The 17,465-nt window shown below is 52.9% G+C and overlaps 1 protein-coding gene across 50 annotated transcripts in view; it reads right to left on the bottom strand.

Annotated features, from left to right (window-relative positions):
* Positions 1-17,465, bottom strand: part of Celf4 (CUGBP Elav-like family member 4) — a 286,009-nt gene that overhangs the window by 19,946 nt on the left and 248,598 nt on the right. For 26 of the 50 annotated variants that reach the window (XR_015442312.1, XR_015442332.1, XR_015442317.1 and 23 more), the window contains exons 4-8: positions 6,374-6,499; positions 6,040-6,119; positions 5,553-5,696; positions 4,319-4,466; positions 3,079-3,228 (exon numbers count right to left, since the gene is read on the bottom strand). Coding sequence is in view for 46 of the 50 variants with exons in the window: in XM_087189403.1 (XP_087045529.1) it covers positions 3,079-3,228; positions 4,319-4,466; positions 5,553-5,696; positions 6,040-6,119; positions 6,374-6,499 (648 nt within the window). In the remaining 4 variants the exon portion in view is untranslated. Of the gene's footprint in view, positions 1-3,078; positions 3,229-4,318; positions 4,467-5,552; positions 5,697-6,039; positions 6,120-6,373; positions 6,503-17,465 lie in introns of all 50 variants that reach the window. The other 24 variants (XR_015442303.1, XM_021236702.2, XM_021236699.2 and 21 more) reach the window with 2 other exon arrangements.

Here is a 17,465-nt window from a genome sequence, read left to right as displayed (position 1 = left end):
GATGACAGACATGGGAGTAGGCTGGCCTTGGAAGCTCAGGGAGGCAGGTGACGACAGATGCTCACTATCAGGGCCCAGCCCCAGTATGCTTGGGCAAACTGGGTAACACAGGCTGGTGGGAAGTCAACCCTCAGGGTTCATCTATCTACCTGTTGACCTAGGCCAGCCAAGTTAACTGGCTATGCTAGGATTTGGGGCTTTGGGGCCAGGAAGAATTCCCAACTTCCCTTTTGAGATCTTGTCTCTGAGCCTTTGGTAAAGTTCCATTAGGAAATAGTCCTTAGACCTCAGGGGAGCCCAGGGAAAGGGGGATCCAGGGGCAGAGGTCCCTAGAGACAGTGAGTGGTGGGTTTGATACTCCCTAGGAACCAGGACACAGCAAGGGAGCTGGCCCACAGGGACTGTGCTCAAGAGAGAAGAGCTAAAGATGAGGAATGAGGCAGGCTCTTTCTTGCCTGTAGCTGTGCCAGGCTGATACCTTGCCCCTACATTCCTCATGCTGGAACCTGGATCCTAAAGCTCCCCACTGTGATGTGCCTGGCAGTGGTCTCTTTCTGCTTTCTGCTCCCTCTGCTGGTCTATTCTGCCAGTCCCTGAGCTCTCTGGAGGGATAGCCATTTCTGGCTATCCTTTTCCTCACTCATGCAATGCCTTTATGAAAATTAGAACTAAGTGCCCCTTGCTCTGGGCACACAGGTTGGTGCCTTCCTGCAAATCACAACCTGCACAACCTACATGGCAGTCCTCCAGCACATAATAAGTGCTCAGCAAATAGGGTGACAGAAGGAATGAATGAACAGTCTTCCATGTTTGTGAGAGCCACAATTTCAAGGGTGTAATGTGACAATAAAGGCCAGACAGTGTGCTTCCAACACGCTCTCAGTGAGCAAAAAGGGAGAACAGAGAAGCTATCTGTGGCTAGGAAGTGGAGAAAAGCACTCACAAGACCCTCTCTGCTTCTTTGCTTAACGACCTCATTAGTAACTGCCAAAGAATGAACATTTTGAAGGATCTCGCTCATTACAGCAGCTCCAAACTCCGCATTTAAAGATGGTAAATTAATTTTTTTAATGTACTACTTTTCTCCTTTCCTTCCCTCCATCCCTCCCTCTTGCTCTGGCAGGGAATTGTTTATGGGATGTGGCAGATTGTTACAAATGGGGGAAAGAAACATTTCCAAATTCCATGAGGGAAATAGCTCACAGATGCTGGTGGGGGCAGGGAAAGAACAGGTTTGTCAGAATCCAGAGATCGGGATGGACTTGGAGGCAGAGAGGAGAATGAAGCCACCCAGATGTGCTGGGGTGGCATCGCTCAGACCCATGAGCCAAGATTGGGGGGTCACTTCTGCCTGCAGCTTGCTAAGCCCCTCACTTCCTTCCTCTACCAGTCTGGAATCTTCACCCATAAACAATACTCCGGATCCTTTGTGCCTACCACATTTCTCTCTGGACCCCTCAGACTGCTGTTCTGTGGACTGAGAGTTGCACTGAGGCCAGCACTAGAATAAGTGGGGTCAAGAACAAGTCCATGTTCAGACTCCTCCTCTATTTCCCTCTAGCACAGGGACCTGGCACTGTGCTGCTGGTGGGTTTTATATATTACCTATGTCTGGGCTTCACTCCAGACAATGAAATCAGAATCTCTGGCCTTCCGTGGTTTTATCAAGCTCCACAGTGAATTCTATGGCCATTCAAGAGTGGGGAGCATGACTACCCTTCCTGTAGGTCTACTCAGGCTGCCCTGCTTGTCCTTACTGGGTCAACCTCCTACTACTCTTACCTCTACTGAACAGGCCCTTTCTTGCCTCTGCATCTCCAGGACAGCCCCTGACCCAGGAGTGTGCTCCTTATTCATCTTCATCTCTCCGTTTCCTGCCCATCTGTTAAAGTCTGATCTAAGCCTCCTTTTCAGGGAGGCTGGTTAAAGCTTCTTTAGCCTACAGAGCTCTCCCCTCATGTGAAACTTTTGGCATAGTAAGTCTGAAAACACTCTTTTTATTTTTTAATACTGAGGAACCCAGAGCCTTCACACTGAGCTACATCCCCAGCCCATTTTTAATTTTTTTTAATTTTTGAGATAGGGTTGCTAAGGCTGGGCCTGAACTTTTGATCTTCCTGCCTCAGACTCCCAGAGTGCTGGGATTACAGATATGTACCACCATGTCTGGCCAAGAACATTCACTGTTGACCAAACTTTGTTTTGCCTTATTGTTTCATCATTCTGTGACTTGATATGTTCCTGACTGGAATCAGGCCTCATATTCTGCCCTTGTTCTGGGACCCTTCTTTCATCTAATACTTATGTGGACCTATAACCTTGTCCTCTGCCCTCCAGGAAGGGCACAGTACTCCTCATATCTCTATTACATTGCCTCTTGCTAGTCAAGGGCTTTGGGCCCAGCTTCCATCCCCTAACATTAGTCCATCCTCTAGCTAAGAGAGGAGCTGCTTCAACTCAATTGCATACTTTCACTACATGGGAGCTGCTGAGTGAGAGCAGCAAAGTTTATTGAAACAAGTCTCCTGGATCTTCTAGCACATCACTCACTTCATGAACAGCAGGCCCGGGGGCTGTCCAAGGTGCTGGGCTGCTGTCCAAAGAGCTGACCAGGGATTTGGGTGCACCAAGGGACAAGGCTGGTATATACTAGCTAGACTGCCAATAATTACACCTCCACTTCTTTCTTCAATGAGTCTTTTCCTACTTAACACCAAATCTCATTATTCTTTTAGTGTCTATCACTTTAATTCTTATAGCTCAAATTTACATTTAATTTGCAGTTACTAGCCTCTCTGCCTAGTTGTGCAAGTGTGTCCAGTGCCTTTTCTTCCCAAAGGGAACGCTTCACGTTGATCAAACAGACCTCTCCTCAAGGGTGGGATTTTGGTCTCTTCTCTCCTACCACAGGTTTCCTAAAGCAAGGCAGGAGGCTAACCCTCTTTGACACATTTAGGTTTCCACCAAGGAACAGACAGAGGGCAGTAGCTGCACATTCCTTGTTAGAACAGCAAGTGCGGGGACAGAATAGCGAAGAATGTGCTGCATGGGGAAGGAAAGCCTACCAGATGTGCTTACCTGGGTAGGGGTGGATGCCATTGGCAAATACAGCTTCTGCAGCAGGTTGCCCATTGGCCTGTGGGGGGAGGCCAGTGAAGCCGTTCACCCCAATGGGGGATGGGATGCTAGGCACGGCTGGTGCAGTTATGCCTGGAGGGGTGCTGCCACCTGGTTTCAAGAACACATAAGGGTTGGGGAAAAGAGGAGGCAACAAAACAAAGGTGAGAAGGCCAAACCATTGAGCTTTACCATGCTAGCTCCACGGGAAACTTGGGACTTGGACCTCACACATCATCTCAGTCTTAACTGTGAACTACGCCTTGGAGTATCTTTCTGTATGAACTGGCTTTGCCCATCACAGTTAAATCCATTTTTCAGGGCAGATTCCAGGTCTCATTTACTCCATAAAGACCACAAATGACTTGTCCTTGAACCTGTAACACACACACTATTCTCAGTGCTCTTGATTTTATCCACACTTAGCCCTCCTTTATTCTTTTTCAGTGGGTTTTGCTCACTCCAGCTAAGTCAACTTTAACACTAGGTCATGGGGCCAAGTATTTCCTTGTTTTGGGGAACTTTCATGTGCCTGGTAAGATGTATAACAATATTCTTGGCTTCTACCACCGGATTATAGTAGTATTCCCCACTCCCAGTTGTGACAAACAAAAATAACTCTGGAGATAGCCAGATGTCCTGCGGTGGGGAACAAAGACAATAACCAAGAGCCAATCAAAAGCATAATTTGTGACTGGGCTGTTTCCAACCCCTGCCTATTGAGGTGACTCTTATGGTCTTCTAGCTGGCTGTCCAGTTGTCTTGGAAAAGGCCAGTGAATCTAGGTTGGTTTAAAGAGAAATGAAAATGGGGCTCCTACAGAGCTGGAGAAAGGGACTGAACAAGGCCACTGAATGAGCAGGACTCTTCTCCCTTAGACCTTGAAGGAAGAGGTTTTCATATCGGTTTCCTTCCAGATATTGATTGTTGATAGATCAATATGGATTGTTTCCCAACAATTCACAGATAAACAACTTGAGACAAATTCTTACCACTCTGAATTCTATCATGGACAGAATGATACCACATCTTCTTATCTTTCCTTGGGTCATCCAAAATTAGAACATTTTGAGACAAAATGCCAAGCAGGACAAGGCCTCTTGGGTCCAAACACCATGTGCTCTTGCCCCAAGATGATCCCCTGGTAGCTGAAATTAAGCTCCACCCCAAGCTTGGCCTGTAGTGGTACCTGCTGTCTCACCTGAGGTTGGGGTCATAGGTGCGGCCGCCAGGCCGTTCATGTTGAGGGCCGCCATCTGCTGCATCTGGGCGGCAGCGAAGGCAGCCATGGGGTTCAGGTAGCCACCCTGTGCAACTGATGCCATGAGGGCCGCTTGCTGCTGCATCAGCTGGGGCAGAGGGAGTGGAAAAAATATCACGTGCTTCCAGGGGGCATCCCTCCCCACCATGGGACTCAGCTCCTGGAGACCAATTTCCCAGGCCCTGAGCCTCAGGGAGCCTGAATAGTGCCTTGGCCACCACCCCAAGTCCTGATGCCACCCTCGGTCCACTTTGGTCATTAGGGGCCATCTTTCTGGGAGACGTCTGCATTCAAGGGTAATAGTAGGGTCTTGGGGGCTGTAATGTTCTAGGGGATGAGGGAAGAAGACTTGCTCCATGCCTAAGTCCTATCATTTTTGAGGACATGATACCTAAAGTACTATGAACATTCTAAATGAACCTATATAGCATTAACACCATAGGCTTCCACCCCAAATGGTCATGGAGTCTACTGAGTAGAAGAGACAGAATCATGAATAGCATCTAGGCACTACTGATTCTAAACCAAGGTGAGAGGGGACAGGGGAGGTTGTTGGAGGTGGCTAAAGCTGGACACTGCTGAGGAAATGAAGTGAGCTTGCATGTTTAGAACCAGAACCATAGTACTCCTCAGTGCCACCACATGGGGACTGTGAGCTCCGCGAGATGCTGTGAGAGTGGGCTTAACTGTGGGTGAAAGGTGAGCCACAGGCAGGATCTGAGGGGACTGCAGGGGAAGTGTGGGTGTGGAGAGCTTTGGGTCACTTAACAGGACCCCTGCCAGGAGTGACTGGAAGGGCTGGCACCACCCTTCCATGAGAAGGGGCGTGGGTGGTGATGAGGACCAAACATCTGAACCTCCCCTGTCCCATCAGTGCTGAGCCCTAGGAAGCAAAGGGAGAGTGGTGCTCCAGGCATCCCACTTCGCTGCCCTGCCAGGGACCTTCTCTCCAGCTTGAACTCTTAAGAACCAGGAGAGCAGCCCACCTCCTGCTGGCAGGTACCCCCAACTGGACCAGCCTTCCCCAAACCCCTTCGAGGTTACACTGCCTGGGCTTATGTTTGGCCCTCTTCACTCAGAGGGCAGAGTGGTATTTTCGGTTAAGTGCCCCTGTTCTTTGGGGATCCTGGGGGAGAGAGCTCCACAGCCACCGCCCAACCTTGCCCCCACTTACTGCCTGAGCATAGGCGCCGTAAGCCCCGAAGGGGATGGCCATGGGGTTGAACATGCCCATCTGGCCAGCCATCTGCTGCATTCGCCGCATCGTGCGCTCCTTGTCAGTGTCCGCGAACTTGACCACCAGACTGGATGAGGCTCCCTGCAGCCAGGGCGGCACGTGAGACCCACCTGGCTGAGCCCTCCACAACCCTCCCCCCAGCTGTCGGTGCCACTGGCCTAGGCCACCCGCCTTCTCTGTGGGCGATATCCTCAGGGATAGGCAGGAGTATGAGGCCTCAACCCCACCGTGGGCGTTTCTATCTGGGGTACCTCCGGGCAATTCCTTAACACATCCCGGGGCCTCAGCGTCCTTGTCTGAGAAACAGAATGCTTTCCTGTCTCATTCGGAGGGTGGGAGAACAGCTCTGCCCCAGCCAGGTTCTGGAGAGGGGGTCTCCTCCTCGGTCGCCACCGCTCAGCTCCGCCCGCAGGGCCACACTCACCGGCATGGTCTGGCTGCCATGCAGAGCGTTGATCGCGGCTTGCGCCTCTGCGTGCGAGGAGTACTTCACGAAGGCGCACCCTGCGGGGACAAGACAGGCTGAGCCACGCCCGAAGGTTCAGAGGGAGCTGGGACCCAGAGGCCCTAAGGGGGGAGAGCGGGTCCCAGGTGAGAGGGGAACAGGTGAGACAGAGCAGGAGACACAGCACGCAGCAGAAAGGCCCTGAGGGCCCGCGTTTTAGCAAGCAGGCCTTGGCCTCCTCAACAGTGGCCTTGGGCCGCCGTCCAGGCCTCCCAGGCACCCGCCCAAGGCTCCCTCTTGCTGGCCCACGCACCCTTGCTGTTGCCGTCTGGCCCGCGCAGGATGGTGCACTCCTCGATGTTCCCGAAGGCCTCGAAGAGGCGGCGCACGTCGTCCTCGGACTGCTGCTTATTGAGCATACCCACGAAGAGTTTTCTATCTTCTAGAACAAAATTAGGAGATGCTTACCCGGGCCAGGGTCCGGGCAGCGCCGGAAAGGAGGCCGGGGAAAGGAGGGCACGGCCGGAGGGGGAGGGCAGCGGGAGGGGGGGGGGGCGCTGGGCGAGAGGGGCGGGGCTCAGCCTGGGAGGCGGGGCAGCGGGGAGGGGAGGAGCTGGGCGAGAGGGGCGGGGCTCAGCCTGGGAGGCGGGGCAGCGGGGAGGGGAGGAGCTGAGCGAGAGGGGCGGGGCTCACAGCCAAAGTGGGAGGACCAGCAGGGTAAGATCAGGTACAACGTGTAGGGGTTTTTTCAAGCAAGCGAAGTCCGGGAGCGGGGTCATAAGACCTAGGGAGGGGATGAGTGCAGAGAGTGGCAGGGTAGGAGAGGGAGGGCGCAGGCAGAGGAGCCGGTGAAGGAGGCAGTAGGTGAGCGGTGGGAACCGGGTGACAGCGACCTGGCCTCCTCCTGCCTAGGAAGCGGGCAGCACACAAGGAGCACAGGTCCTGATCTGGCCGGTCTCCTAGGCCCATGAGGGGTCGTTTAGCTGCCCAGCGTTCCTTTTCTCTCAGTGCAGCTATCTTCTTCAGGGTCCAGAATCATTTGCAATGTCTTCACTTATGCTGTTCCCTCTGCTTGGCGAGCACTCCTGTCACGAAGCTAAATCCTCCTCCTCTTCTAGATCTTAGTTTAAATATTGCCTTCTCCCCAAAGCCTCGTGCTTCTTCTCGCTTCTTCTCTGCCTCAGTCCTCCATCCCTACACCCTGGCTTCAAAAGACAGTGCCTTTGCCTGTGTGGTTCATCTGTCTCTGCCCCGCCCTGCCCCCAGGTCTGCTCTCCAGTGAAAGAGAGCAGGACTCTTCTGCAGCAGCATTGCCTGGCACATAGTAGGCCCTCATGGTTATGGAAGGAACTGACTGAATGAGACATGCACGTCATTCCCAGGGGCACCCCTTTCTCCGTCACTTTTACCTCCACTGGACATGCAGCCAGTGGTTTAGCTCTCTGATGGGTTCACACTAAGATTCAGCCCTGAGCACTTTAGGGGAGCCTATTCCTGGAGGTGCCTCAGCAACCCCTATACACATGTGACAACTGTCAAGTAGCTTGTCGGCCCCACTCAGCTGCGTGCTCAAGGAGATGGGGGTCCCACTGGGCTGTGTGGATCTGCAGCAGCTTGTACTTGACTGCAGAAGGATCTCTGCCGCATGTGCTCTTCCCTCAGTGTCATTTCCCCCTCTGTTGGCACTGCTCTCGCAAATGAAGAATGGCAAGAGTGGTCCCAGGGACTTCTGAGGCTAGGTTGTTTTTGTTTGTTTTTGGTACCTGGGATCGAACTCGGGACCTTGCGCTTGCCAAGCAGGTGCGGGAACCACTGAGCTAAATCCCTGGCAGAGACTAGGTTGTGAAAGGGAGCAGCACCCAGCTGCCTCTCTCTTTGGGGGCATATTTGCTCTGACAAAGCCAACCACCATGGTGTGAAGACGCAATGATCCCACAAGGAGTCCACTGATGTCCCCCCGCTGACTGCCAACACCAGCCACCAATCTGTGAGATAATTTCAGCTCCCATCCGGCTAGTCTTCCACCTGAGGCCCAGACATCCTGGAGCAGAGACAGGCCTTCCATGCTGAGTCCTGTGCATTCCTGACCCTCAGAATCCACAAGCATGATGAACTGTTGTTTAACATGGCTTGGCTAAACATGCAGCATAGTAACTGGAACTGTGTCCCAGTGGTGGCAGCGCTCAGTGGGTACGCACTAGATGTTTGTGGACTGGTAGATGATTGACACACAGACAAGGCTGTGGAAGTACAGATCACTCCCCACAAATTGCAATTGGCCACTTATTTGCGATTTCCTCTGAACATGGGGGCACTCAAGGACCCGATGTCCCTGTGTACTCAGGGTGGTCAGTACCTTTTCCCCCAGAGAGCCCTCACTGCCAGGAGAGTGGCGTGGGGGGGGCTCTTCTGGGGTCTGGAGCAAATCAACAATTCATCCCATGTCCCCCTCTACAGAGAGCCCTGACCACTGCCCTGTGGGCACCTCTCAGCCCCGATGCACTCTGCACTGGGCACATTCCCAGTCATGAGATAGTGCTGGGTGCCTGCTCCTCTGGTAACCCCCAGACTTAGTATCAGTTCTTGTTACCAGTTCTGGGTCAGGGAACATCAGCCTGGCCCTCACCATAGCTGGGCTTTCAACAAAGCTCTGGGCCTGGGGCCCCAGGCCCCACTGCCTACCCCAGCCGGGCCTGCTAAACCGGGCTCCAAGTCACAGTAGGACTTTGAGGCACACCCCACCCCAGCTCTAGGGCTCAGGCCTGGCTCACCAACTCCAAGCTGTGGGGTGGGAGCAGCAGGGACAAGGGAAGCAAGAGGAAGAAAGAGTGTGACTGGAAGGGGTGAAGTGTAGTGGGATGGGAGGAGGTGGAGTTAGGAGTGGAGATGGGGAAAGACAATGGCAAGAGACAGAGGAAAAAGAATTAGAGATAAAGAGCAAGGAGGAAATGGGCAGAAAGAAAGACACAGAGAAAAAGGTAGGGGACCTTTGGGCCTTCCGGTGCAGCAGCATCATTTCACTTGAAGTGAAAAGAGGTCTCATTTCTTTAGTGGACGACTGAAACTTCTCTGAAGCAAAGACCAGCACCCCCAACCTTTGGTGCCTTTTAAAGGCTCAGATTAAAGGGGATTTCCAGAAAAACTACAAGGCAAGGACTTGCCCCTTGCTATTCTCTGGTTCTCCTTCCTAAAAATTCCATTTCATCCCTCAGAAAGAAAAAGGCAGGGAAGAGAAGGCACCTCCTCCGCAGAGCCTGATTTAAATGCCAGCACGCAGCTCTTTGCTTTCTCTCTCCTGACGTCTGAATGTGTTCCTTTATTATCATTATGGCAGCTTTCTGATTGCATTAAAATTCATCCACATGGGCCTCTCTATCCAGCCTCTTCCCTTTGCCAGTGTTTTTCCCCCCTGCCTTTTGCTAATTCCTTTTCCCCTGCCCTGAAGTATCTCTTTGCTGTAGAGTCCCCAGTTGTAGGCCTATGAGCCTCCTCTTGAGAGCTTTCTAAATGAGTAGGGGTGCAGGCTTCCCCTTTCCTGTCCATCTCAATTTCCCCAGGGAAACCACACCCAGTCTACCTTCATGGAAGGCTGCAAGAAACCAAAGAAAGCTGACTCCACACTCACTTTCTCAGGTATTCTCCATTCACTCCATCCTACTCAAATGTTTGTTCCTAGGATCCTCAGATGTGTTCAGTTTGCACTCCTTTGTTTCCACTTGGGTTTGGTGAGAGTGGTCCTAAGGCTTGTCTTTCAGACCACAAGCTTGAAGGATTCTGAGTTCTAGGGGGCCCTCCTGGGCAGGCTCCATGGTTCATACCCTACTCTTTAACTGCTCTACACCTCAGCTTTCTAGGTCAATAAAATGGGGTCATTTAGGCCCTCCTCGAATTGTGGTTGCTAAGTTCCAGAAGACACTGCAGGGACAATGCCTGGCAGGCAGTAATAACAGGACAACTTGGGCTTCTCTATGCAGGAGGAAGAGGAAATGGGATGCTGGGCCACCTTTGTTTGCCTTGCCCTGGTTAGCCAGAAAGCCCAGCCCTGCTGTGTGGGGACGGAGGTCACAGAGCAGAGAGGTCATAGGATCCATTTCTCAGGGTGGGGAAGGCACCTGAAATAATAAGCTAGGTCAGACTCAGGCTGTGGCTGACCACCCAACACAGATGACATTTCCCTATTCCCCACACCCTCTGCCTACATCCATTCTGGCCACTTTGCCCAGGCACCATCCCAAGCTCTGTTAGGTGATCAGTGAGCCCATTTAGCTGATATCTTGGATCTGATGCCAACCTTGCAAGGGTCTCAGAGGATGACTCGATCTCTCCAGTAAGTACCCACCCTCCTTTAACATCTGAGGTAGGCTGAGCAGCTTCTGGCCACTGCCCAGCTGTCTAAGCCAAGGCCCCTGTGTAATTGGCAGCCTCTGGTGGTCTCCTCCTCATCTGCAAGCCCTCTGCCATTACCTCCCATGGCCAGGATGTGGGAGTCTGCTGCTCCTCTGAAAAGGAGTTCAGGCAGGTGCTGCTGGGACTGGCCAAGAGAGGTGAGGAGAGGAGAGGCTTCAGGGCCAGTGTAGAAATGAACCAAGTCACCCAGATCCCAAGGGGACCAGGATGTGATGAGCAGCCAGAGGCCGGCACTGGGAGTCCAGAGGCCTCCTCTGAACACAGGCCAGCCCAGGCACAGACATCCCTATGTCTCCCAACCTGGGGTCTTTACATGGACCCCTTCTGGGCAAGGGAACAGCAAAGAGCATGTACTGTACTTATTCAACAGTGTTCACTGAGTACTTTCTCTGTGTCAGATTCTGCTCCAAGCACTGCTTTGACAGCAGTAAACAGGAGCTGCTCAGTGGAGCCAACGTCCATACAAAGAGATGGGCCCTCCACAATAAGCAAGTCCCTAAACAAGGCAAAGGCCAGCGAGACTGCCACAGAGTGACCTTCTAAAACTGGTGTGCTCAGCCGGGGATTTAGCTCAGTGGCACAGCACCTGCCTGGCAAGTGTGAGGTCCTGAGTTCGATCCCCAGTACCAAAAAGAAAAAAAAGAAAAAGAACTGGCATGCTGCCTGATGGACAGCAAGGCCACAGGTTGCAGAGCAGGCAGCACCCCAGATATACCAAGGGTCCCACAATTTTTTGGCTCAGCTGCCTCTGACCCCTGGGACTTCTTAGTCCCATGCCCCTTGCTGCTGTCATCTGTTCTGATGAAATGGAAGTGGCTGTGTTGATGGGTGTGGGGGAGCACCTGTGGCACTGGAAGCAGGCGTGTGACTCCCCAGAAGGTCTGGGCAACAGAAGGTGGGTGCCAGTTCCAGCCCTGCCTGCACCCAGAGCTGGGCTCTGAGCCCAGGTGTCCTTCTCCAGAGGGTGTGGGCAGAAGTACCCAGTTCTGTCTCAGGGGAAGGTGTTTACAGCCACCTCAAAGAGGGGCAGGGCCAGAGTACCTGTCACCTCTTGGATCTCCCCTCTGGTTGCTCCCCCACCAAGCATTTATTGAGCAATTACTGTGTGCCTAGGAGAACTTGGCCAAAGGCAAGATCTGAGATGAGACTTAGGGGCCCTTTGGGGCTTTTTTTTCAATGGGTTAGGAGGTTGTACATGGTCCCAAGATCCCTGCAGAGTCCAAAGTCTTTGGATTGTGGGCCTCAGAGTCTCTGCATGGAGCCCCAGGTGTAAGAGGACAGATCGAACTGTTTGGTTACCATGACTAGTACCTCTGGCCCACAAGCCAGAAGAGACTGATTAGGGGAGGGGCATGAGGCTAACTCTGAAGGCTTCCTGAAGGAGAAGGCATAATCTGCAGAGCTCGGATGCCAGGCCCACAGCAGAATTTGAGCAAAGGCTGAGCTATGGAGGGTCTTCTTTGGCTGCTCTTGTCACCTGTTCCCAAGCCCCTTCCTGTAGCAGGGCATGCAAGAAGGGGACCCTGGAGAAGTGTGATTCCTTTCCCTCCCACCAACACATATATCTCCCATTCCTCTGGCCTCAGAAATCCTTTTCATGCTCCCAGAACCTCAATCTGACTCTGAGCTTTGGTTTCCTGACCTATAAAATGCATTCGGTGACACCTTCTGGGAAGCCATAGGTCTTATGAAAAGACAGCTGGGTGCCAGAATCTCTGCCTCTCTGAGAGAGATAAAGATTCCTGCACTCATTTGTCTCAGGACGTCAGGGCAGAATGGGGATGGGTGGAAGGATTTGCATTTTAAAAGGAGTGTTTAGAAAACAGAAGCATCCTGCCTCGTGGTGGAACATCAGGATTAGGACCCCCCACCCCCACCCCCCGCCCCAGGAGGCAGCCTTAGCCACTGCCTCCCATCCAAACCTCACAGGGAGCATCTTGCTAGCTAGCCTTGCAGGGTGAGTGGTCCCTGAGGGGAGAGGAGGAGGGTGACAGCAGTGCCACTTGACTTGCCAAATGCCAGCATCCTAGTGCTAATGCTCAAATTCCGGTTTAATTTTCAAAATTTGATTCGCTCATTACCATCGGCACTAAACAATATTTTCTGCTTAAGGATAGACGGCTGCTTGGGCACTGTGGACGAGTGTTCAGATGGTTAATGCCTTTTATTACTGCAATAGACTTTTACTATTCTCTTCCCTCCAGCTGCTGAGGGAGAGTTGGGGGTGGGACTGAGTGGAGGAGAACCCTGGGGCCAGGGGTCCTGTGGGAATAAATGGCTTTGAGGTCTGTGGCTGGTGGATGGACAAAGGGGCTGCTGGGAGATGTGGCGGCTCAAAGGCAGCAGTTCGGGAATGGGGTGAAACTACCAGACATTCATGATGATTTTGTCGATTTTCACTAGGCTTTTCTCCCACTCCTAGAGTCTTTGGTTCTGGGGTAGGCAGAACCAACAAGTGCTCAGAGATGTGACCACCCCAAGACCCTGCCCCTCAGCTGCTGAGCAGAGTCTGGACTCCTGCAGACTACGAAGGGCCCTTGGGGATGTGTGTTGACTGCCGGGTTGGGGTTGTGTGTTGACTGCCGGGTGCCTCGTAGATCCCAGGACCAGGTGATTGGTGCCTGAGGGCCCCAGACATGAGGCTAGGGTAAAGGGGATGCTCCCTGGCTTCAATTTCACCTGTGGAGCAGGGAGGCCCTTTCCTGGGAGTAGGGTGGGGTGAAAGTGATGGAGAAGCCAGGCAGATGCAGACAGGAAACAGGCTGTTTGTCAGATCCTGGCTCTACCACTTTTTGGCTGTTCAGTCTTAGATGAGGCATTTCCCCTACCTGGCCAGGACCATATGAAAGGTGAGTTAAGCTACATGAGGCTTTAGCCCAGTGCCTGCACAGAGTATATGTTCAATAAATGTGAGTTATCATCACTGTTATGGCCATTACTACTGCTCATCCATAAGGGATGCCAGCCAATGGGACTGCCCTGCCCACTCTGCAGAGATGTAGAGAGGACCCGTGGGAACACAGAACTGAACAAAGTCATGTGGGCCCAAGCCAGCCTGAGAAGCCAGCTTCCCTTTGCAACCACCCTGCCCGTCTGTCAGCATTTCAGAGACTACTAAGATGCTTCCCAGCCTCCTCTAGGAGCCTACCTGGACTGAGCCAGAACAAGAGACATTTTCCCCAGAGCTACTCTGAGCTTCCCTATAAGCCCCTTCCATGAATTCTCTCCATCAAATCAGTCAAGCACCCACAGCTCCCACGGGACCAAACTCATTCACCTGAATCCACGTCTGTGCAAGTTTCAAGGTTGCCCTGATCACCCCACCCCCAAGTCCAGAGGCAAAGCCCTTGCCAGCCCTATTAGCGCCATCTCACTGCCTCAGACCTTCCTGGCAGGAGGTAGTGGGCAGGGCAGGGGTCCACACTTCCTTCCCAGGAGCCTGAGCAGCCATCAGTTGCCCACTGTTAGATTGATACAGCCGGTTTCCAGGACTGATGTCCACACTAGAGGCCTGGGTTTGGATCACCCTGTAGCTGTGTGACCAGGTCGGCTGCCCTGCTAAGAAACAGTCCCTGCCCCAGGGACATAGGTGCACTGCCCGGGCCTCAGGAGGGGCCTCAACATGTAGTGAATTCTCCCAACTTCACCTGCCATGCTGTGCCAGAGCCCGAGCCTGAGCCCAAGCCAGCAGCTGGGCTGGAGTTGCCTCCTGAGGATGAAAGCCTTCCTGCCTGGGAAGAGGCTGAAAGAGACATCAAACCAGATCAAAGGCTGCTAGGATGGGGACTGGGGGTGGGGGTGCAGTGGAATGCAAATGAAGACCCTCGCCTGCCCGCCTCTGGCCCCCTGGGTGAGGCAGTGCCAGGCCTTGATCTGCTCTGTTCCCTCTGGGACTAGTGCTGTTTGATGTTGGGGTGGGAGGAGGCAGGAGCTGGAAACCCGTATCCAGTCCCCCTCACCTTCATTCCTTTGCCAGCTCTGCCTTCCCAATGCTTAGGATCTGCATCCCCCCTCCCTTGGGTGGAGCCACCCAGTCAAGACCATCGCCTCTTTGTCTCCTTTACAGACACCTACTAGACCCCTGCCATTTGCTCTCCCCAGAGCAACCTGAGGGTCTGTTAAAGTCTGAGACAGAGCCTGCTTCTCCCCTGCTACAACCCACAGTGGCTCCCATCCCCCTCTGAGAACAAGTCCAAGTGGCCACATGGCCTGTAAAGGGCTGCACAGGCACACACGCTCCACTGCCCCCTACCCCTTCTTCATAAACGTGGTGCCCACATTCATTCCATTCATTGCTAAATGCCCAGTGCCTACAGGACCTGGCATATAGTGGATGCTCAGTAAATATTTGTTGATGTGAATAAATGTATTGGAGACCAGTCAATAAATGTATTGACCTCTGGGAATCCTAAGGAAGTGAGAAATGAGTGTACCCTGGAGGTGAGTGGGCACCAGTCATAGGGCAAGCACTGAGTCTGGGGTGATGAGCACTGTGAGCCCTGGTGGGGGTGGGGGAGAAAGAGGTATCTACGAGCCTTGAGCTGGATCCTGAAGGGCTCACAGACACGGTTTGCTAGGTGGGAGAAGCAGGGGCAAGCATCCTGGCCAGAGTGCAGAATAGAAAATGTGAAAGGATGTGCAGAGTGAGGTCAGCAATGACGCACACACGTACACACACATCTTCCCCCTTCTTCCACCCACTGGGCTCTAAGCACCCTCCTCGAGGCCTACGGCCTTCACTTCTAACCATTGGAAGCTTGGCCTGGGCCTCAGAGCCCAGGTGCATTCCTGCCTGCCCCATCCTCCCTGCCCACCACACCCTCTTTGGGCTCAGTCTAGCTCCTAATCCACAGCACCTGAGTCTTCTGTGACTCACTGGACTCTGCCTCCACCCCATCTCCATGTCACCCAGCCCCTGAATGACAGCAGCCTGCAGGCTCCCCCTCCAACATTACAGAGCCTCCATGGCCCAGGTCAGCCCTGCTAGACCATCAGGACCAGCTCCCTCCCTGGAGCTCAGCAGTATGCTGCCCAAGGTTGGAGCTGTGACTCACTCACTCCAGGAGGTAGTTAAAAGCACCAATAGTGAGAATCAGAATGGTTCTTATTTATCCATCAATTACTGGAAACCAGACACCAAGCCAAGCCCTCTCATAAAATAGTGCGTATTTTATTATTTCTTCCACACGTGAAGACGCTGAGACACAGAGAAGTCAAGTATCTTTCCCAAGAATTCACATACTCTCAGGTAGTCTGAATGAAGTTGAGCTCCCAGATCCCCCTTCTTCCTGAGGGAAAATGGTACCACCTGAAGTTCTCACTTTCTGCCCTCTCCACTCTTCCATTTCTGCACAGAAAACTGGCAAAAGGCCCAGTAACCATATTGCTTTTCGAGAACCAGGGCTTTGGCTCAGAGCCTGGGAGGGGGGATGAGTGGGGCACCCATTGCCTGCTGCCCAGCTCCAAGAAAGTAGGCTCATGGCCGTTCCTGATCGCCCAAATGCCCCCAGTTAGCCTTACAATCTGTCCACAGTCTTGCTCATCTCTCTGCCCAAAGCCTGATTGTCTTGATGTGTTCTGGGCTCCAAAGGCCTTCTCTGTCCTCCAGTCTGGCGCAGAGGTCTGAAATCCGGCACAATCCCCCCAAATTCCGTCCCTCTGTTAGAAACTAAAGCCCTTCCTGGGCCCTGAATCCTGCTCAGGGCAGATGTGTGGCTGCTTGCCTTCAGCATGCTTGGGGAGGCAGAACTAGAACTTGGGGTCTGTTTACCACCATCTGAGAGGTGGGGATGAATGGTTCCTTTACCTCCTCTCTCGTGTTCTGAGAAGTGATGCACTGGCATGAAATCCTGAGTTGGCAGGAGCTGAGCCCTGGGCTTTGGTGCAGGTGAGGGGCCTCAAGGCCATACCTACCCTCTTCTTCCTTTGTCTTTGTCCCCCAGGCCCTCTGTGTGTGGCCCTGTGTCAGGCCTCAGGGTGGCAGCCTGGGATACTGCAGCAGCTCTCTGTAGAAGTCACCTTTCACTGGGGCGGTGGTGCGCAGCCATCTCTCCAGGTAACTGATTATATATCTGATCTGCTACATTATCCTTACCAGGCGCGTGCACACGACAGAAGGCCTGGAGTTCTGTGGGGACTTCTCAGCAGCCGAACCCTGTTGTCTAATGGGGTTTCCGCTGGTGACTGGCACACTCTCTGGCATTTCACCCATCATGGGATAATTTATAGCATAATGGGGCCTTTTTTCCCTTTATATCATGTGGGAGCATAAATTATGGCCAGTTTGTCCTCGGCTCTCAAGGAGACAGACAAAACAGAGCTTCATTCCAGCTAGGGGAGGAGTTGCTGCAGGGGCTGGGGAGGGGCAGGGTGGTCCACAAGGGAGGATGGAGCCAGAGGAGGAGAGACCGAGAGCCAGCATCAAAAACCTCTCACTGACGGGGCAAAGAATTGACTCCAGGTGGCCACAAGTGCTGGGGAAGAAATAAAAGACCCACTTGGAGCCGTTTGTCTCTATTACTGCAGCGAAGGGGCTGGTTAGCTGAGTGGCCTAGCTGCATGGTAACAAGGCTGTGAAGCAGTTGTCGCTGTCTGCAGTTGATGCAGCCGCAGGCCAGCCTCTGCTCTGGCTACAGGCTGCCCCTCAGAGAGTGTCAGGTCCTCCCAGCTGTGGCACAGCTTCTCACCGTCTCCCAGAGAGGGTGGGTGTGGGACTGCATAACTCTGTAATCATAAAACCCCCCAGCCCCAACTGTGATTGAATGAGAGTTAATGGATAAAGATGCTTGTTAGTTTTGGGACACTAGATAAAATCTGTAACAGACCTAAAGTCCCAAAGTAAACTACTCAACTCCTTGTTTGCCCAGAACTGATGTTCCGAACACCACAATCTATAGAACAAGCTGCAAATGTCTGCTGACCATCAATACGTGACAGTCGACCACTAACCTTTGTCCCTTTTCTTTAATTCTATATGTTAACTTCCCCCTCAACCCCCT

Source organism: Heterocephalus glaber, unplaced genomic scaffold (assembly GCF_053883595.1).
Source record: "Heterocephalus glaber isolate CG9 unplaced genomic scaffold, H.glaber_assembly_v1.0 deba00000331, whole genome shotgun sequence".
Taxonomy (NCBI): Eukaryota; Metazoa; Chordata; class Mammalia; order Rodentia; family Bathyergidae; genus Heterocephalus; species Heterocephalus glaber.
The sequence above is the reverse complement of the archived record's forward strand: the minus strand, read 5'-3'. Positions and strand labels throughout refer to the sequence as shown.